Source organism: Epinephelus moara, chromosome 23 (assembly GCF_006386435.1).
Source record: "Epinephelus moara isolate mb chromosome 23, YSFRI_EMoa_1.0, whole genome shotgun sequence".
Classification (NCBI taxonomy): domain Eukaryota; kingdom Metazoa; phylum Chordata; class Actinopteri; order Perciformes; family Serranidae; genus Epinephelus; species Epinephelus moara.
Genome location: NC_065528.1, coordinates 29,067,024 through 29,089,498, shown reverse-complemented (window position 1 = coordinate 29,089,498; position 22,475 = coordinate 29,067,024). Strand labels below are relative to the sequence as shown.

The 22,475-nt window shown below is 38.9% G+C and overlaps 1 protein-coding gene across 2 annotated transcripts in view; it reads right to left on the bottom strand.

Moving 5' to 3' along the window:
* Positions 1-22,475, bottom strand: part of rassf3 (Ras association domain family member 3) — a 103,323-nt gene that overhangs the window by 4,845 nt on the left and 76,003 nt on the right. For both annotated transcript variants that reach the window (XM_050036359.1, XM_050036360.1), the window contains 2 exons: positions 5,209-5,316; positions 551-724 (listed from right to left, as the gene is read on the bottom strand). In XM_050036359.1, coding sequence (XP_049892316.1) covers positions 551-724; positions 5,209-5,316 — 282 coding nt within the window. The remainder of the gene's footprint in view (positions 1-550; positions 725-5,208; positions 5,317-22,475) is intronic.

The window sequence follows — 22,475 nt, the reverse complement described above, 5'->3', positions numbered from 1 at the left end:
ATGTTACCGTTAACTTAAACAAATACTGATGTAAGTGCCTGAAAACGTAATTTCGAGTGATGGGATCCGGCATGAACACGCTACTTTCTGCGTGAGTTTAATTTCATTTTTGTCACCTCACGTGAGAGGTTTCTGTATTTGTGTTTTTGTTTGTGCTTTTCTGACTGGTCTGAAGTGGGCAGGCCTCGAAAAAAGTCACACTCCTCTTTATTTTTTAGTGTAAGACATTTAATAAACCACATTTAACGGCAGGATTGTGAGTTACTTTTTGTAAAGACGCTCACCAGCTTAAGTGACAGTAAACGCCAACCCCAGATTCACTCTCGTTCAGCATTTTGCCTCGCTAACACTCGCTGTCAGAAAACAGAAACTTACTGAAGCTAAGTGAGTTTTTAATAAAACTTCAACATCAGCCGGCTCCTGCTGAATCCTGACCTCAAACCGTTTGTCATCAGATCTTAATTAAGTTGTGATGACATGTGTGTGTGTGTGTGTGTGTGTGTGTGTGTGTGTGTGTGTGTGTGTGTGTGTGTGTGTGTGTGTTAGCCACCTGTCTGACTGTGTTATTGGAGCTGATGTGGAGGGTGTTGGTGACTCCTCTGGGCAGATAGAAAGCCTCCTGCACCAGGGCTCCTCCTGCTCCTCTCTGACCCCCCCGCACCGTCACCGGTCTCCTCAGATCCATCTGGACCTTGATGAAACCAGTATACACACCAGTAGGACCCTATGGGAGAGAGTGCAGAGAGAGAGAGAGTTAGAGTACTATATCATAATGTGTTTACCACTTGTTGTCTATTTAATTTCTTTTTAAACAAACACTATACTTCCAATGTACATCGTATACAAGAGAATACCACACTCACTGATCAGACCAATAAAAAAAACTGAGAGATTTATGTATAATTTTGACATTGAAAATCTACATTTCTGTTGATTTATTTCTGTTAGTGATTTGTTATTCTGTTTATGTTTTTAATATGTTGTGTTTAATGCTTTTACAGCCACGTCTACTGACCATTAATATTTGAACTGGCAATGCACGATATATATCTCGGTATTTTCTACAAAATGTTGCAAGTCAGAGCCACATTTGAGATGTCACAAACTCTTTTATAAAAACAGACTGATCAAAATAAAATGCAAAGACAGGGCTTTTATTCTCTCCTTGAAAATATACAGCTGCACAACAGTTACACCTCCAAAACACTAGTGGGCGGCGGGGTTTCTGTGAAGTGCTGTAAAGTTTAGTTGATTTAAAACACACATTAAACACACATTAAACATGACTTAATAGAAACCACTTCAAACACAAGTACACAAATCAGCTTCACTATAACTCGCAGCATTCACAGACAAACACTTGTCTTTATCTGGACAAATTTCCCTCACAAATACAACATGCTAATATTATTAGCACACGCCTATGGCATTTTACATTGTATAAATTAGCCTAGCAGCTAGCAGACTTTTCCTCTACTCATATGAAGCCAGGGACAAAAGCAACATGTAACAAAGGTAACGTTACAAAATTCGGCTCCATTACAACTCACAAGGTTCACTCACAAAACAACTGTCTTACACTAAACACGTTTTCCAAACAAATATAACATGCTAACGTTATTAGCACAAGCCTATGACATTTTACACTGTATAAATTAGCCTAGCAAATATCGAAGATTACTAATTGACTTGATTAATCCATTATAAAAGTAGCTGTAAGTAAAATGCATTAAAATCAGAGTTGCATGTAAAAACAATCATTGTAAAATCAGGCAAGCTGAAGTGAACTACAGACAGAATCATTCACAGCATACAACGAGATCACCGGGTGTATTGTACACACAGTATGTGCTATATGATCTTTCCAGAGGAGACCAGTTCACCCAATAAGCCCCATGTGTCCTGCAGCACAGATGGCCCCAGACGGAGGAAGAGCATCTTAATCTCATTACTCCACACGGGGCTTGGAGGACTGTGCGTGCAAATGTATGTGTCTGTGGGCGGTCATAATCCAAAGAACGAGAACAATATGAACAGAAGTAAAAAAAAAAAGAAAAAAAGAATACGAGCTGAAACTAGACAGGGAGACAAAGAGAAACTTCATCACAGATGAAGTGATAAGAAGGAAGAATAGACAGAATTAGAAAGAAGGGTGTGGGTAAAGATTCACAGTGTGATACTATCAGCTCTAACAGGTGTTGACCAGCAGGTTTCAGACTTAGGACTGTACAGTTACCTAACTTCCTGCTGACTGGAATCATTTATGTTCACTACACCTGGGCTCATTTAGCATGAGTCGGCTTTTTTCTACTGATTCGGCACGTTATATCAGCGCTGGAGACAGTGGCGCCCTTCAATGAATGAAATTTCTCTGATTGGCAGTTCAGCTCGGCACACGAGAGGAGAAACGGAAGTGAGGAAAGTAAACAAGAAGCTAAATCAAGAAGGAGTGAGAACAAAACGAACTTGTTACATGAAGTCAGATTATTTTTCTTTAGCCACGAGCTCTTTCGTAGAAGCCTTTCATGATGGTTTGTGTTATTGTTCACTGGCGCATGGTAAATATGCTCTGTTCTTTCAACACTGATCGAGTTGTTAACGTGCTAACAGGCTAACTAGCATCAAGACGATCTTCTGGTTTCTAGTTTTGAATGATGAATACAGACTACCCCCGTCTGCTGGTGTGGAGAGTTATTTCCTTTCACACAGGCGAGGATCATGTATGCTTGTTGGCCATCTGCTGTAGTCTTTGCAGTGTGTTCATGTGCAACTTTTTAGTCAAGATAAAGGCAAAGTGAGGCCATGCAGCGGGGGCTTTCGTCGCCACTAGTTCTCTGAAGTCGGTTTGGTGTGTCTGGGCCTTTAGTAGTATAGAAGTTGCAGTAGAACCAGTTTAGAAAATGCTGAAAACTACAAAACACTCCACAGCTGATGCAAATATTGTATATTGGCCCCAAGAAAGGCCTTTAGTTACCTGCTGTACCTTTGAGAAATTAAGAAAAATACATCATTTTCACAGTGCACTATTGATTTCGAGATACCTAAACATTCCTAACTGGTCGATATCCCACAAAACAAAACTGAGCTTTGCCTAAAACCCTTCATTTTTACTGGATATAACAAGGAGTTATAGTGTGTCATGGTGTTGAATACAACTTCAGACAGCTTTCACGCTGCCAAGGGAAACAGTGTGGGGGAGAACAATAGCAGGAATAACATCACATCACTCTGATGTGACTGCTGAGGAATGCTGCGAGCTGGAGGAAGGGCATCAGCACACCTTTAACTGTTGAGATTAAAACCCTCACAGCTGTTATTTATATTAACATATTCTGTTACTTTAGTAGAGGAAGAATAGTTTGTTAATTAAGGCATATTGATTCACGAGCATACACACAAGATTACAGAAAAGACTGAAGACATAAAGTTTATTCGTGACTTTGGAAAAAGTGGTTAACACACAGCTGTTCTGTAGGTTTTGATGGTATCACAGGATCTTCCGCAGCAGATGGAGTTTGCAGATTTCCAGGTTTCTAAACATTCTGAGAACTTCTTATTCAAAATGGCAACCTCAAAGCTTTCGGTCCTGGTCTATTTGGCAGCACATGTAGTTACTGGTGGTGCTAAATGTGGTTTAATCTCATCATTCTGTGAGCAACCTGGGACCTGATTTTATACTTCACATGGCATGAGTTTAGACAACACCGTTTATATCGATATAGGGTCAAGCTGCGTTACATGACGCATACCAGGGTGCATCTCTCCTCTCTCACACTCTCCGCACAGCCCCGCCCAACTCATTCACTCACAAGTTCTCCAGCAACACAGCCGTAGCCTGACGTGCACCTCGCTAGATATGTAACTACACGTCACAGTGACGCAGACCTCCTGTCTATTTCTGTAAGGTGAAACCATTTCCCTCAGTGGAAACAAAGCTTTTTTTTTTTTTAACTTTAATTTCACAGATAAGAAACAATAAATTGTGAAGACAATAAAGCCTCCACAAAAATGGCATTTTAAGTCTTGTGTGTGATTTATCCTGGCTTCATATAAGCAGAGGAAATCTCCGCTAGCCGCTAGGCTAATTTACACAATGTTAAATGCCATAGGCTTGTGCTAATAACGTTAGCATGTTGTATTTGTTTGGAAAATGTGTTTAGTATAAGACAGTTGTTGTGTAAGTGAACCTTGTGAGTTGTAATGGAGACGTATTTTGTAACGTTACCTTTGTTAAATGTTGCTGTTGTCCCTGGCTTCATATGAGTAGAGAAAAACTCTGCTAGCTGCTAGGCTAATTTATACAACATAAAATGCCATAGGCTTGTGCTAATAATGTTAGCATGTTGTATTTGTTTGGAAAATGTGTTTAGTATAAGACAGTTGTTTTGTCAGTGAACCTTGTGAGTTGTAATGGAGACGAATTTTGTAACCTTTGTTAAATGTTGCTGTTGTCCCTGGCTTCATATGAGTGGAGAAAAACTCTGCTAGCTGCTAGGCTAATTTATACAATGTAAAATACCATAGGCTTGTGCTAATAATGTTAGCATGTTGTATTTGTGGGGAAAATGTGTCCAGATAAAGACAAGTGTTTGTCTGTGAATGCTGCGAGTTATAGTGAAGCTGATTTGTGTACTTGTGTTTGAAATTGTCTCTATTAAGTCATGTTTAATGTGTGTTTAATGTGTGTTTTGAATCAACTAAACTTTACAGCACTTCACAGAAACCCTGCTGCCTACTAGTGTTTTGGAGGTGTAACTGTTGTGCAGCTGCATATAGGGAAAAAAATCCCTGTCTTTGCATTTTATTTTGATCACAGTCCGTTTTTTTAAAAACTGCTTGTGACTCAAATGTGGCTTTGCAACTGAAAACATGCAGCCCATTTCGTAGAAAATACTGAGATATATATCGTGTATCACCAGTCAGCCTCTAAATACAGAGATACGAAATTTTGTCCATATCGCCTTAGTGTGCAGCCAATAACTGAGCTTTGAATGACCTTAATGACCATCTGACTTTCTCATACAGGTCACAATCTTGAGTTTAATAGTGATGGCAGCAGCATACAGAATATCTGCAGGATGCAGTGTAGATAAAAGACAGTATTTTTTCTGTTTAAAGGAGAAACAAGCTCCAAGCCAAACACAAGAAACTCACTGACTCAGCCAGTGTATCAGTGTGTGTTTGTGTTTGTGTGTGCGCTCCACTCACAAGAGTCATTTTAAGGTGGTCATTGGTCAGCGTGTTGTACTGCTCGATCTTCTGCCTGATTTCCTCCCGGCTGAGCTCTGTCCGCAGCTCTCTCTCCTTCTCTACATCCTGACAGGGACAGAGGGAGAATAAAAGGAAACATGACACAGTAAGTCACACATCAACTAAGATTGTTAAAACAATACAGTCTCTGTTTGGACAACAGCAGCAGGACACGTGGACGAGTTCCTTATCCGAAAGTTTTGTTTTCTACAGATTGTACAGTTCAAGTTTCTTGCTTATCATCTGCACAACAATCCCACAGTTGGAGCTCCAACAGTGTTGTTATAGATATGTATAAGAAAATTTATGGAAGAGGAACCAAGTCTTTTCCAATGTCCTTTTTGAAAATTTGAAGGATCAGCATAGTTTCCCGTAAGTCCTATATCGTAGGCAACTGGACTTGTTTGAGTTTCGTAAAGACGGCTCTCATCCAAGAGGCTTCTTCATCTAAGAGTTGAAACGTCTTCAAGAAACTCAGGCAAGTCCAGTTGCCTATGATATAGCACTTAAGATTACCATGACCTGGATGACTGAGAATCTTCACCGACATAGTTTCCCCTGAATTTCACAGATCATAGCAGTCACCCGCACAATGTCACCAAACTCACTTCCTTGTTTCTGATTATGAGGATGTGCGACACAAATGTTTCATATTTACCAACCAAAATTACAACTAAAGACCATGCAAGGCAATTCCCTGATGTTCTGCATGACAGTGGGGGTAAACTGTTGTGGTGAAATACAAATTAAAGTCGTCATGAACAAACATGTTTCTACCACAAATCACACCTGAAGAATGGTTGTGTGAACAGCAACAGTGAGTTAGATTAAATATGCACAGTTAGTGGTCACATTAAATCACAAACCACAGTGCTGTTTTATATTTTCTGTGGAACAAGTTGCCTTTGATTTTTAATGATTATAAAAATAAAATGACAGCTATTTCCTGCAATTTTTACTTGCAACTTCATTGTGAAAAGAAAACATCTTAAAACAGTGCAACATGTATTGCAATTGTTGTTGAAAAGCTGCCCTCAAATCAGGCATTTTAAGCCGAAACAATTCTGCAAAATTCTGCAAAATCCTGGACTGACTCTGCACTTTTGCATTGCATAAATTGTGAATAAATAAACTAATGAAAGATAGAACTTTAAAGATAATTGAAATCTGATCTCCATCTAGTTGGGTCTCAATTTTTGATATGAAACCCTCTGGGTATGTGTTAAAACTTATTTCTCCACATTGTGATGGAGTTAAATGCATGAAATGGTTTCACAGTTAAAGGAGCTGCATGTTGGTAGGAAAACATGTGATCAGAGCTGGACTGTTAAAGAAGAGGAGCCTTGATTTTAAAATTAGGAGAGATACGGGAAACATTTGAAAAAAGGCATTAAAACTAAATTTTGCTTTTAAAAGGACAAGTTGGTTGACAAGTGAACAAATAAGTGATGTCTGTAGAGAATCTCACATAAGAGGATTTGACAAGTGACTCTTCAGTACATCGTCAGGAAGCAAAACAGGAAAGCCTGAGAGCTTTTCCTCTTTCATACATATGTACTTTGTCACTGAACAGTGCTTTAGGGTAAAATAGAGCATTGTGGTATTTTTCATGTGAACCAGCCCTTCTGGTGCAGCGTTAACTCGATTAAGGAAAAGCCGTTGAGTTGAAATGGTTTGAAAACATTCTGTCAATTAATTCCCAAATTAAGGACATATGTTCATATAAAACAGAAGTTCGGCCCTGAACCATATGTAACATCCCATTTATCCAGAAGCCAAAGATCTTTAGTTGCACAGCTGAGAGCTGGTGTTCTTCCTCTGGCCATTGAGATCAGACGGTTCAACAATATTCAGGAGGAAAACAGAATATGTGAGCTATGTGATTGGGTGAAGTGGAAAGTGAGTCCTGTTTTCTCTTACACTGCACAAACTATGATGACTTAAGAGAGCGTATATTCTATGAAATGGCTTGTCTAAACCCTGACATTTGTTGGTGCTCAGATGACCAAAAGCTAGAACGGTTGTTTAGTTTTGACGCGTCAAAGTTCGGCAATTTCAATCAGGCAAGACTGTGTTCCGTTAGTATTTATTTTGATGTCTGTCTTTGAGTTTTACATGATAAATACCTTTGTGAGTGATCCACGAACTCCATCTTCCAAATTGATGATCTGATTGTACGTGATACTTTTGTTGCCTTGTTCCATTTTCTTTCCTTTTAGTGCCGTCTGAATTCATATTTGCTGGACTTTATGGTGTCTTGTAAGACCATGCAGGCTGGACATAACTGATCGCATGACAAAGTAATAAAAATTCAATCATTCTTATTTGAAAATAAAGAGGGAGGACAACGTAATAAGAGCACTGAAAATGAAACACAACATCCTGGCATCATCTATTTCAGAAAGTATACGTTCTATCAACACACTGCAGCGAGACTATTAGCACCCAGTATATCATCTCCTTTCCCGCTTCATCATCTCAGGCTCGGACTCAAAGAGTAAAAGACACTCACTGCTGGAGGGTCAGCACATGACAACAACATATTTCTAACAGTCCGGGTCTCATGCTGTGTGACTGACTTCTAATATTAGACAATCTCCTGCAGGAAACTCAACAGTGCAAGAAAGACGAGGCTAAAATAGTCGTTAGTTTCGCCGGAGGCCACGTGGACTCTAATAATCTGTACAACAGATCCAAACAGCTTGTGATGCATGTGGCATGTACTGAATGCACACATGTGTTTGTCATATCAGCAGCACAAGAGGCTTTACTGAGGCCTGGAGTCGGCAGTCGACACAGTGTTGGTGAATAAATAACCGTAGAGGGCGGAGAAGGTCACAGCAGAGGTCAGCTGATAGAGAACGCTCTAGATAAAGATGACAGATGGACACACGTGTTCAGCACAGCAAAACATCTGCACGTGAGCTTTAATAACCAGAAATCCGAGCAACATTAATGACACCAGGTCAAACTGAAACAGCCAAGCCCTCCTTTTATTTATTATTTTACAACAGCACAAAGCTGCGTCACATGCAAAACTATAATTTGGGTCACATGACACAGCCAAATATGTTGCATAATGAGTTGTAAAGAGCCCGTCCACTGACCTCAGAGCCAATTAAAATGTTTTCAGGCAGGCTTGGTTTTTAGGAAAACAGTGGCACATCATGTCCCCACCCTGACTGCCCTGCTACCAAAAAAAAATTCAGTTAAAATTACTCTCACCAACTTTAAATCCATTACATTTTTGGAGTGAAGTTGAAATGACTGAATGAAGTGACTCTACATAAAGTGAGAGATCCAGTGAAGACTAACGCTGACCATGTGCCCATCAGGACGGTGATCTTTAGGTTCAAGGTTGCTTTTATTATGTTGTTAAAATTATCTTGGATTAAAGTAATTGCTGCACAAAAAGCAGACACGTCACAGAAAGACACCAAATAAAACTGACTGGAAAACAAAAAACAAACACTTTCTAAAACATGCTGTACATCCTTTCCATCCATTAGCTTTTTTAAAAAAAGTATCTAGTATCCAGCATCTAAAATGTGAATAGGTGCTGTGTTTAATTGTCATACGTGAAAGCAAACTGATTATCTTTGCGTTTTTGGACTATTGCTTGGATAAAACAAAACAGGGAGAGGGAGAGACACTGTGCTGCTGCCAGAGGAGCCGCTGACTGAGTTCCCTCTGAGTGGTAAGGCCTTGTTCAGATTACCACTCCAAATCGGATTTTTAGCATATGCAGATTGTATCTAGCTTGATTTTCCGACAGTATGGACAGTGAAAAAACACATCTGATTTTCCAAATCTGATTCAAACTGCATACGGAGGTGATTTCAATTGGATTTTTACAGATCTGTTTCAATCTGAACGCTCAAATAAGATTTCCAAGTGTCTTCTGTGTCACTAATTACTGAATGCACACATGTATTTGTCATATCAGCAGCACAAGAGGCTTTACTGAGGCCTGGAGTCGGCAGTCGACACAGTGTTTATGTATAAATTATCTTGGATTAAAGTAACTGCTGCACAAAAAGCAGACACGTCACAAAAAAAACATTTTTTTTTTTTGGTTCATTATTCAAACAGAAATGCCAAATATTCTCTGGTTCCAGCAGCGCGACACGAACAACAACAACAACGTAGATCTGGGGAGACGCTTGTTGCCTAGTGATGCCTGTGGAGTTACAAGTAGAAGCCACGGGTTAAAAGCATGGAGGAAAACAACAAACCGTGGACGGACGAGGAGATAAAATGCCTGATAGCTATCTGGGGGGATTCGTCAGTTCAAAAAAATAACATAGAAGCTACACACAGAAATTAAACCATATATCAGGACATAGCGCACGGGATGAGGAGCGGGGGTTTTGTGGAACATAGCTTCAGTGCCAACGGAAAATCAAAAATCTCAAACCAAGTACAAAGAAATTAAAGTCGCTGTATGTAAGAATTCAAATCCTATAAGAATTTTTTAGATGCAAATATTCTGGCTGTACTATTGTTGTCGGAGAGATCAGTATGTTATATGAACATTATTCCTTAGTCTCTGTGACATATTAGGAGGATTTTACGACTATTTGCTTTAGATTTCTTACATATAGCTCCTTTAAGGATGGGAACAACAAGAGCGGGGTTGGGCGCATAAGCCCGGTGTGGATCCTAAATTTGTTCTGGAAAGCACAGCAGAGGAAGACCGTAACATTCAGGAAAGCAACGGTCAGAAAGATGACAAAATGCTGCAGTAAAATGCTGGATACTCCTGGGAATGGTAAGTTCTTAAGTTCACTCATTGATCCCCCCACATATTATGACATCAATGTCAGCAAGTTGAAATATTACGAGTATAAGGTTTTGTTGTGTATAAAAAAATAAATAAAAACACGAAAATGTTCATCAAGGTAAAAGCTATATCCTGTTATAGGTTTTCAAGCTGTCAAACTACTGACTCCAGATGTTTAAAACAAGATGTAAAAACTCTGACGTCTGTCCTGATGTTTAATATCTTCTGTCTGTCTGTACGTGTCAGTGTGTGAGTGCCAACCCAGAGACTTCAGACTGACTTTAAATCTCCACTGTAGTGGTGTGCTTACATGGGCATAGTGCAGCCCTCCTCTACGTCTATTAAAAACCACACACACCACACACACATAGTGCAGAATCCAGGGAGGCTTTGAAGGCACATACACCCTTATATGGAAGACACACACTGCTCAAAGGGAAAGACAAGTTGCTAATACAGCATGTGCAAACACACACTGCAGCTCTGAGAGTTTATAACATCGTCCTGCCAGTCTGTGTGCAAACTAAAGGGAATTACACACAACATTAAACATGTCCTTCATCACATGTTTACATTACATTAGAAGAGAATTTGATGTGTCCTTAAACAGCAGGTGGAAACAAAGGCTACAGATCTGATAATTTGAGGCATCAAAACTGGATGTTTAATGAAGATTATGAGAAAAATACCTTCTTTCTAGGCCTGTTTTCTGTCATATTCTATTGGAGGATTTGAATAGGATCATTAGGTATCAGAGCATGTGTTGATATTTAGAAGTTGGGACAGTTTCGGTGTCTAATTATCTAAATTAGTGCTCAAACAATTGTCCGATTCATCAGTTAGGAGACAATGATTGAGGGGAAAATCACATTTTTCAAAACTGATTCATATTTAAGTAATTTATTGTGGGAAAAATGGCAGATTTTAAATAACTGGGAACGGCATATTTTCAGTTTTGGACTTGTTTGGACAAAATAAGCATTTGAAAGATGTAAAATATTTGTGCTCTGGGAAATTGTGGTTTTCATAACATTTTCCACTATTTTCAACATCTTAGAACTTCTATTGAGAAAAAGTGAAACTTTAAAAAGTAACCTCGGTATGTGCAGTGTCACCACTCAGGGTATTGTGCATTGTCAATTTATGTCCACTAAAAGTGTTTGTTTTTGCCACTGACAGGCTCAAATTGTTAATGTAAGTATCTGACAACATTATGGAAAGGATCCCTACAGAGATAGACCTTTTTGTTAAGGAGTGAAATCCTTTTTGTTTAACTATAAACGGCCCCAAAATCACGATCGTCAAACCCACCGGACTCCATTTAAATAAACAGTAATTTTATCATCAAAAAACACACTTCATTCAAAGTCAACAGAAAGAAAATAAAACTCGTAAAAACCATCTTGGTTTGTCTTTCCACCGCCACAACAATCACCAGCTCTGGTTTGGTTGAAATGAACCCTTAATTCATTCAGTTAGATGTGAAAATATGCTGCCTCTATACACGCTAAAATTATTATTTATTTAAATGGAGTCTGGTGTGTTTGGTGATAGCGATTTCGGGGCTGTTTCTGGTTAAACAAACTGATCTGACTCTTTAACAAAAAGGTCTATCTCTGTAGGGATCCTTTCTGTAATGTTGTCAGACACTTAAAATAACAATCGGAGCCTGTCAGTGCCAAAACAAACACTTCTATTGGATGTAAATTGACAGTGCAAACATGCCTCGAGTGGTGACATCACAGCCTGTTTCGGGGTTAACGCTGCAACATTCTCGCTCAATACTGGAGCAGTTTAATTTAGTGCAGAGCAACAACTACAGACACATTCATTAAAATGTTTTATAAGAATCTCTATTATCTTAACTCTATAACGTGCATACCTTAAGATCTTAGCGGCGGTGACCTGTCTGTCTACCTGACAGACACAGACACTGACTCATCAGGATTAAAGGGAGGACACACAGGGACCTCAACAAATCTGCTCAACCACATGCACAAAGACACAAATGACATCACAACATCATGAATCTGAAGATATCAGACTCCATGGTTTATTCCTAAAAAAAACTTCTGTTTTACTTTTGTGCACTGTGATGTTCATTTTGACCTTTACCCCATTCAGCCTTCACTTTAAGCACCTGCCGGGTCAGGTGAGTCAAAGCTTATTACCAGGAAGTGACAGGTAAGGGGATTATCGGTCATTTTATCTTCAACAGAAACACAGACACACAGAGGAGCACACAGAGGAAGTGAAGACAAGAGGTAAAAGAAAAACAGAGACATGATGAATGACACTCCTTCAGGGGAATCCTTCCTCTCGCGACTGGGCTGGATCTGTGCGTGTGTGCGCAGTGAGGTCAACGGCTAAACCTGGCGACCTTGTAGATTAAGTCACTTCCAACCTACATTAGCTGAATTTGGCATTTATTGTCTCATAGTATTAAGTATTCAGAATAATTTAAAGGTGACAGATCGACCAATCTGATTACCAACTAGCCAATCTTCCTGTGGACACATTATAAACCGGCGTAGTAATTGTACTGTTATATTTGTTTCTGTAGCTGGCAGTGTGGTTGTTTTTGTTTTTTTTGTTTGTCTTGTATTTCGTGTATCTGCGTTTTTTGTATTATTGGTCTTAAAAATGGACGCACCACATTCAACTCCAATCATTCCACGATTCACAGAGCTCCATTATCATCAATCATGACAACCTTCAGTCAACCATATGGCAACATCTACACATGCATTGATACATTTATTTAAGCTTTCGAGATGCAATAAAAGCAACATCGTCCACACAGTCAGGATTCCCGAATGTCATAATTACATATCAACTAGCCACATTTTTCACTTGCCCACCACAGCACCAGAGTGGAAAGATGCTGATTATTTTCTTAAGTTATTAACTGTTTGGTAAATGGTAAATGGACTGCACTTATATAGCGCCTTTCTTGTCATCTGACCACTCAAAGCGCTTTTTTCTCTACAAGTCACATTCACACACATTCACACACTGGTGGCTGAGGCTACCATACAAGGTGCCGCCTGCTACTTAGTTTTAAACACACTCACACCAGTGGAACAGCCATCAGGAGCAACTTGGCGTTCAGTATCTTGCTCAAGGATACTTCGACATGCTGACTGGAGGAACCAGGGATTGCTTATCCTTCGATTAGTGGACGACCTGCTCTACCAATGTCAAAGACAACTCAAACATACTTACATGCAATTAACCACTGCCCAATTCAAATGTCTTATTTGTCTGACCAGCAGTACACAACCCAAAAAATATTCCGTAAACTGTCACATATGGTGGAAAAATACAGCAAATCCTAACATACCAAAGGCAAAAAAACCTTTGGCAATTTGCTTAAAAGAGGACTCAAATGATAATCTGATTATCAAGATAGCTGAAGCAGTTATTTATTTTCGGAATACTCGGTTATTTCACAAATAGTTTCAGCCCTTGCTTTACTGCTAGTTTGGTGCACTAATGGAAAAGGGTCGGTGTTTGGGATCGGACAATTGTTCAACAGTTTACCTGCCATCACATTTGCACCTTGAAAAGATGGTTTTGCAACCTGCAGACCCCCCTGAGCTCCTGTGGGGTTTCTACATACGTGTGTCGTCATGATATTTTACACTAGAACAGGCGTATACAGGCCAGTATTAATATCTTTGGATTATAAGAGCTGATGGGTTTTTTTTTAATCTCTAATTCTGGCTCCAGTATTTCTCTGAGAACCCAACGATACTAATAAAGTCTTCATGGCTAGACTCACTGCTAGTTTTAATAAGAGCCAAATCCTCCCACTTCACTCCAACAATTCCTCAGAAAAACCACTCCTAACACTGACCCACAGTGATGTTACTGGCTTCAATGGGTGTGTACACGAGTGTGTCCAGTTGAGGCTGCGTAACGTCCTGCATGGACAGGGTTAAGAGGAACTGGGAGGGTGAGAGCGACCAAATCCAAACAAACAAGAGAAGCAGAGCAGAGCGGAGCTACAACACAATGAGGTCATGGGCCTATTTAAGAGCACAGTGAATCCTCCCACTGAAGCTGGAAGATCAACACCGGACTGAGGGGGAGAAAGGAAGACAGAGCGAAGAGACAAAGACAGTAGCTTTGTTTAAACAAAGAAGAAGAATGAAGAAGTTGATTGACCAGAAACAGATTACCCTCTCACTTCAGATCCAGCCATCTTTAAGTTGACTAACACTCATGCTGGGGCCTGTATGTTACGCTGCTGTCCTTTGTAGAAAAAGGACAATATACCTTGTATTGTCAATAAACAGAACTGTCAGACATGATATATATATATATATATATATATATATATATATATATATATATATATATATATATATATATATATATATATTGGCATGTCTGTCATAATATTAAAAAAAAAGCCTACTTTGCATCTCTTGAGCAACAGAATTCTGAGCATCAGACAGTAACGTCATCTGCATAAAGATGAATCATATAACACTAGATTTATTTCAGAACCAGGACAGAAATACGACAATAATTACAAAACTAAAATGCAGTTATTAATTTTTCTGTGCTAGGCCTATTACTATCAAACCAGGAAACTGGTTTGCAGAGGTGGTGGGAAAAATCCTGACGTATGTTGTCTTTGAATGAATTCAGTTACTACTAACTGAAGTAATCCCCTGATTCTCCTGATGTCAGCAAGGGGCTCTCTTATTTTAGGTGAGGTGCTATCCCTCCACTGTGGGAACCCCTGCGACGGAAGCAGCTGCCATTTAATTTGTGACTTGCACAATATGTATATGACTCAACTGTAAAGCTCTGACTGGATGAATTTCCACATACCCAGAACTCAGAGGCTTACTGTTTTTCAAAATATGTTTTTCATGATGAATTTGTGCTCATTCAAAGGTAGTGTAATAAAGGGCTGAATTATTTTGTATTTCTGATTTTTTCTTTTTTTTTTAAATAAAGATTTCTGTGTTTCCTTCACACAGAAGACAAAAAAACAAAAAACAGCAACAAAAAAACACTGGTATCAGCTATCAAACCAGAATTTAACAACTGTTACATTCCCAATTATTACCAATAAAAATGCAAATTCCAAATGTTGATAGTAAAACATAAGTTGTAAATGTAAATTTTCATTTACAGCATGTTAGTGATTTCAATAGACAGTGCAGGTGGGATGTGTAAAACTCTGCAGCCAGCATTAAACTGCAGCATGCAAAGCATATAACTGTAACATATATTCACACATAAGATGTTTTATGCTGTGTATTTTAATGTGGATATTAATCCCCAGATAACAGGCTCCATTGCAGGTAGTGATTAAAAAATGTGCTTTTACTGGTGAAGTTTGATGGTTCGAAAGCTGGCAAGGAACAAATATAAAGAGCCAAAATGCCCGGTTGTTACAGCAGATTAATTCCTCTTATTGCCCAGCTTTAGAACAGGACTACTAAAAAAACTTTTCCAAGTTTGAAAACAGACGAAAACATTTGATTCAACATTTAAAGAATAATCAAATTTAACTCCATACTGCACTTGTTGCACGGAGCAGACAAGAATTAAAAAGCAGAACAGACTTTATTTAAAACCAGAGCTGCCAGGAAACACTGGAAGAAGCAGAAGTGAAAGAGGGAATAAAAAGTGACGACAGAAAAAAAAGAGCGCAGGGAATACAAAGACAGAGGTAAAGTTTTATCTTCATCTGCACGTCAGCCCTCCCCGGTTCCCTGACTGCTGCTTCGAGAGTAAAAGTTTAGTCTGTGAGACAGAAACGGCATTTTCTTTCTTCGAAGTTTTATCAAACACACCTGCAGCGTTCCTGCCTTTGCTAAACACCGTCACACTCGCCTGCATCCACTGTCTGTAAATAGATGACATCACCTTGTGAGTTTGTGTGTGCAGACAAAACACGCCTAGCTCAGCTAAACAGACCCTAAAGCAGAGGATTGCGTGTTTGTGTGTTATGAGTAGACTAAACACACACACAGTGGTTTGGCTGTGCTAACTAAGTGTAACCTACATTTTAAAGGACAAGAGAGATGTTTTATTTCAGTCCCTGGGTTTACTTCCTCTAAGCTATGTACCGTATGTTTAAAATGACCAGTGTAAAGGTCACCTTCATTTAAACATTAACAAGGGAGTTTATACTGGTTATATTATACTGGTCCTCTGCCAGTCTGACGAGTTCCTCCAATTTTTCAACTGTCCTTTTCACTTTCGATCAAAATCTCTGGTAATGTTAATTTTAGGGGTCTGGCATTTCCTAAAAAGTTCTTTAAGGTTTCCTTTCCTTTAATCTGGTAACAGTTATACAGATGATAGAGACATATTTCTGAAACTGTTAGTAAAGTTAATTTATCTGGATGTGTAACTTTTTATTCATCTAACAGTTACAAATATAAGTTTCCAAAGCCCAAGGTGACATCTTAAAATGTTTTACTCTGTCTGTCAATGGTTATCCGTTTATTGGTCAACTGTCGACAACATTTTTGACTGGTTTACGCACGTCTGTCTGGAGGTTAATTTTCCTTCTCTTTGAGTTTTCTGCACTGTGTATCATTAGGGTCTGGTGGGAGCTAGCTATACTGCTGCTAGTTTAACGCTGTGTTGCCGTGGAAACACTGTGCCCACCCTCCAGTCTCCTGCGGTGAGTAAGTGACTCAATTTTTAGTCGTACACCCCCTTAAGCAATGTTAAATATGTTATCCCTGTTAGCACAGTTAGCAGTGTTAGCACGACTAATGGTGCTAACATAGTTAACAATGCTAAAGGGGTTTTGCCGCTCAAAATGAAGCTGCTTACTCACCAGGGCTACCTGGGGGAGACAGGAGAGTGGCCACCATGTTTCCACAGCAATACGTCCCGCCACCATGAAGGCGCCACCAGCGCTAATCACAGAATGAGTGGTGACGCTAGCTAGCTCCAACGGGACCCAGGTGGTGCACAGTGCAGAGCAGCCAAGGCCAACGTTGGCTAACCAGTGGAGACCAGAGGACGGGCAGTGGGCACTATGTTTCCGCATGTTAACGCAGCTAGCCGGCTGTCTGTCAGCAAAGCCAACAGAAAGCAAAATAAAAGACTAAACATTTACATCACAAAACATTAAAATTTCACCAACTCTAAATGGACAGCGCTTTGAAATGTGGCACTAAAGCTCACTGAGTCAATGCACCGTACTCATAGAAAAAGGCCTCTAGTATTTTGCATAATTTTGCGCTTCCTTCTTAAAAATTAACCTGTCAGTATCAAGTTAATGGATGTCAGGCTATCGAAAGCAAAATTAACCGAAATCGACATCCCTACTCTGATCAACAATCCAAAACCACCAAATTATTCAGCAAAAACTCACTTTGGAGAGGCTGGAGTATTTTGGCTTCAAAAAATAATAATAATAATAAATCGACCTTCAAAATAGTTGCAGATTAATTTTCAACTAATCAAGTTATCATTTCAGATCTACATTAATCATTTATTTTTTATTTTCCAAATATGCTGAATCATGTACTTGCCTGTAGACAAATAGCACATTTATGCAGACTGTATGATTTCTTTAGATTATCATTAAATTGTAATCATTTCACTGGAAATGCACCAACGGTCTCGATTTTATCTACAATTACATGTTCCTTTGGCGACAATGTCTTGGTAGTTACCTCACTTTCCTTCAGTAAAACCTCCAAAACTTTTCTTTCAGAGCCTGTCTGCAAAATCCTCAAACATAAACACCTTGTATAAAATCTCTGGTGTCATTTTTAACTCATACAGGATCAACTTTCTTTGTTTTTTCCACTGTTTAGCTCATTACTGGCCTCTTCTTCCTCTGCAACTATATTGTGTTCATGTTTCTACCCTCCTCACCCTCTCGCTCCCTCTCTATGTTACTTCCTGTTGAGTCCATGGGGGGAAGTCGAGATCTGACACACCTTTCCTCCCAGCATTCCTACACTAATGGGCAGACACAAATGCACGTACAACACCACATAAATGTGCTGTATAAGTGTTCACACCTTTCCTCACCACGGACAATCCTCGGATGATGTACAGAAACACTCGTCTTCTTAAGTGGACATTCCAGAGTTAATGGACGCTTGTACAGTGGAGACAGTGCAGCCTTGTTTAGGCCTTTTATAGATCTCTCCATCTGTGGTATGAAGTGCCAACTAATATATAAGCTGTTCAGTAACCACGGCTGTCAATTTTCTATAACCTGAAATATGTAACCAGAGTTAGTGTGTACCTGAGAGACTTCCAGGGCTTCAAGGCTGAAACCGATTCCTGTGTTTTTGGTTTGAAGCTGTCTTGTATTTGTGGTGACCTTTAACAAAACTAAATGTCTAAACAAGCCACTGAGGAGTGAATGGGTGAACTTGTTCCAGACGCATGCTCGGGGCTAACAGTAAACCAATGTCCAGCCACATTATCTATTTGGATTTGGCGATCCATTTATTCTCAAAACAATATACACATGCGCAATACTTTATGCTGTTCAACATGTGTCGACAACACAGTCAAAAACTGTTTACTTCCCATTCCACACCTGATTCTCATTACCTATATACACTTCACACATAAATGCTCAACCCTGCGCTCCCTTTCATAACTGCATGTGCATATTTATATTTACCTTGTTTAGATAAGGATTAAATAAACAAACAAAAACTATACTATGGCTCCAACAGTATTCAGAGTGTTTTAAAATTAACTCAACAGAGGGGAGATTCTTCGTCTAGTTGCATTCTTTTTTTAAAAATATCGTAGATAAGCAGATGTTTACGGTATGATAACCATCAACGTTTATATCATGGTATACCTCGAAATGGCACATCACTGCATCCCTAGTTCAAAACATACTGTTATCTTTCCTATCTCCACAGTCTTGGACAATGACATCAGCCCCTTTTACACTGCCAGATTTTCGGCGAATGTTGGGCTGTTTTGCCAGCAAGCTGCAAGAGTTTAGACACACAGAGCCGGATTGGCGAGTTGATCCAAGGTGCCCAATTTTCTGCCTCGTAGGGTAGTCATATTGGCGGAACCTTTTTAGTTTAAACAGGCCGACGCGGCCTTCCGCAACGGGAGGGGCTGTTGAAGACTTGTGGGAGGAATTGTTGATGACGCTGCACGTGCGACCCACTAGCGGTGGATAAAGAGGAAACAGCTGATAGCAGGAATTAGCGAGCAGCTAGTAGCAAGAGGGAAACGCAAACCTGAAAGACACTGTAAAGATGAGTAACTGAGGAGTCAAGGAATTGCGTATGCAAACAAAGAGGCCATTAACCGTCAGATGACAGGAACGGTGAAGAACGGGCCGACTTACGAGAGAATCGCCGAAGGACTGACCAGCCGCGGCTTCCCTCCAACGTCACTGTATGTCACATGCTGAGCTACACGTTTTGTTACTTGCTCACGCCCCCCATTGCCCCAAAAAAGGCGCATTCTGTATAAACAAAAGTAGGTAGGTGGCATTTTGCAATAAACTAAATGTTGTGAATTTCACCAAGGGATCAATAAAGATTTATCTTTGTCCATAATAATACATTTAGGCTATTTGTTGATTATATTATGTTTTATCAATGTAAATATGCACAGTAACCGAATATTTCCAATAAATGTAGTGCAGTAAAACTACATTTTTACCTCTGAATTGCAGTCAAGTATCAGTAGTAGCAGAAATTGGAAACACTCAGGTCAAAGTGAAATTATCTCAAAATTATACTCGAGTACAGAACTTGAAAAACAGCATTTTCTTTGGAAGAGAGGAGGAAAATGATGCCATTGTCTTTGCAAACTAGAAGTGAAACCTGCAGACTAAACGAGCTCAACCACATAGAGACAAGAGGCCAAGCTCGACACAATGATGTGACATCACCCTGCAGGACTGTCTGTGTGTTTGCAGAGCGGCTCAGTAAGTACAACATGGCAACATGAACAGCCGAGTACAGGACACACAGTTACGGTTCAACTCCCTGTACAGGAGTCTGTGAGGAGACCACAAGGAGTTTATTTGGAGGGCTGGGTGGTCCTCCATCATGACCTTTACCAACAGCAACAAAGAGGAGGTTAAAAAAAGAAAGGAAAGATGTGGAGGAGGAGAAGACAAGAGGAGGCAGGAGGGGAGGATACGCTGGGTAAGAAGAAAGAGGAAGAGGGAGGAAAATGAGATGAGAGACGAGGAAGGAAGAGAGAAAACAATAAGAAAGAAAAGACTGATAACCAGTAAAGAATGAGGATGTGAAAATGGAGAGGATGAAGCGAGTAGAAGAGACAAACAAGAGAAGGAGGAAATAGAGAAAACTTCTTTCTTATAACTAAATGTTCTATCTTTAGTCGTTATGATATTCTGACATCATGAGTTTCCCCAGCTGCCTCTTTTCAAACTCCAGCTACTAGTCTGCAGTTAATGTCGTTGCTTTGGAGATAAATATAACATTAAAAACACGATGCTGTCCAGCCGTGTTGATGGTCAGCTCACATTGGAGTCGCTTTCTAAACCGCTAACTGCCTGCTGAGAAATGTTCTCATTAGACTGAGAAATGGCTTCATTAAAACACGGGTAAGGCAACGCTGCTTAGCCAGGGCTCACACACACACACTGAGTTCATGTCTGATTATCAGCTAGTCAAAAGATTGCAAAAAACAAACAATAAAAGTGAGTCTTTGCACGCATGTTAACACAAGGAGAATTGAGCAACAGGCCCACTGAGGTGTGTGTGTGTGGGTGTGTGTGTGTTATGGAGTGAGTAAGCATGTGTGGGTTGAGATTATGAAACATCAAGGCCTTGACCTTGGAGGGGAGAACAGAGGTGTGTATATGTGTTTATGTTTGAGGACAGTGAGCCAACAATAAGCCAGACTTCCTGTGGTGATGTTCATTCCTCAGAAAGCTGAACACCAGTAGGGATCAAACACTGATTGTTTCAATAAGCTACAAAACAGTCGTAAGAATGTCTTCAAACTGTTTGTTTCGTCTGAGCAACAGTATAAAACCACAAAGATATTTAATTTACAACAGCATGAAAGAGAGAAAGAGGCTGGAGGCAGAAATTATTTGGACTTTTTGTACGATAAGTGGCCTAAAACGGATACATGACAATCAAAATTGTTGATTAGCCCTTTGAAATGTGAGCAAATTGGTTTTGATTGCTTTTAAAAACACAGGAAGAAAGCAGTAAGCAATGAAAATAGAAATGGCCCAAAAATTTGGCAAGAAATCAGTAAAAAGAAAAAATTAAAAACAAGAAAATTTGTACAAAAAAAAAAAGAGTACATCACAAACAAGGAAAGAGTGCTTTCAAATTATAATAATTCTATAAAAATAATTTTGAATTGTAAAATTATATAATAATATATATATAATTTACAACGGTAAAAAAAGAGAGAAAAACAAACAAAAAAAAATTGTAAGATAAGTGGCCTAAAACGGGTGCATGACAGTCAAATTTGTTGTTTATTCACCCTTTGAAACCTGAGAAAATTAGCTATGATTTCTTTTAAAAACATAGGAAGAAAGCAATGAGGAATGACAGAGGAAATGACCCAAAAATTTGTTAAGAAATTCGTAAAAACAGAGAATTATGAAAAACAAAATTTATTAAAAAAAAAAAAAAAAAAAAGTTAACAAACAAACAAGGAAATGACCTGGAAAGAGTGCTTAAAATGATAATAATTCTATGACATAATTTTGAATTGTAATAATATATATGTAATAAATAGTAACATGTATAATTTACAACAGAATAAAAGACAAAAATAGAAAAAAAATTAATATTTAAGAGGCTAGAGGCAGAAATTATTTGGACTTTTTGTAAAATAAATGGCCTAAAACTGGTGTATGACAATCAAAATTGTTGTTGATTAACCCTTTGAAATTTGGGCAAATTGGCTTGATTTCTCTTACAAACTGGGGAAGAAGGCAGCGAGCAACAAAAGAAGAAATAACCCAAAAATTCGGCAAGAAATTAGTAAAAAGAGAAAATTACAAACAAGAAACAAACAAAAAAAAAAAGTGACAAGGTAATGACCTGGAAATGTGATTAAAATTATGATTCTATAACATAATTTGAATTGTAATAACAATAATAATAATTATTATTAATATTATTATACATTCCCTAGCTTTTTTGTGATGTCGCGTCATGTTTGAACAGGTTAATCAGCAGATATTCAGCGATTGTAGCCATATTCTCTCAGTTAATTGTTTGGCTGATAAAATAAAAAAATAAAATTTCTTACAGGCCAAGTTGACGTGTTTAAATTTCTCGTTTTGTCCGACCAGCAGTCAGTTTACTGTCACAGACAACTCAGAGAATCTGCAAATAAACAATCTTAGATACTAGACCCAAAGAATTTTTGGCATTTTAGCTAAAATATGATTAAAATGTTGATTTTTTTTCTGTCGGCTGATTAATCAAATAACAGCACAGTTATTATC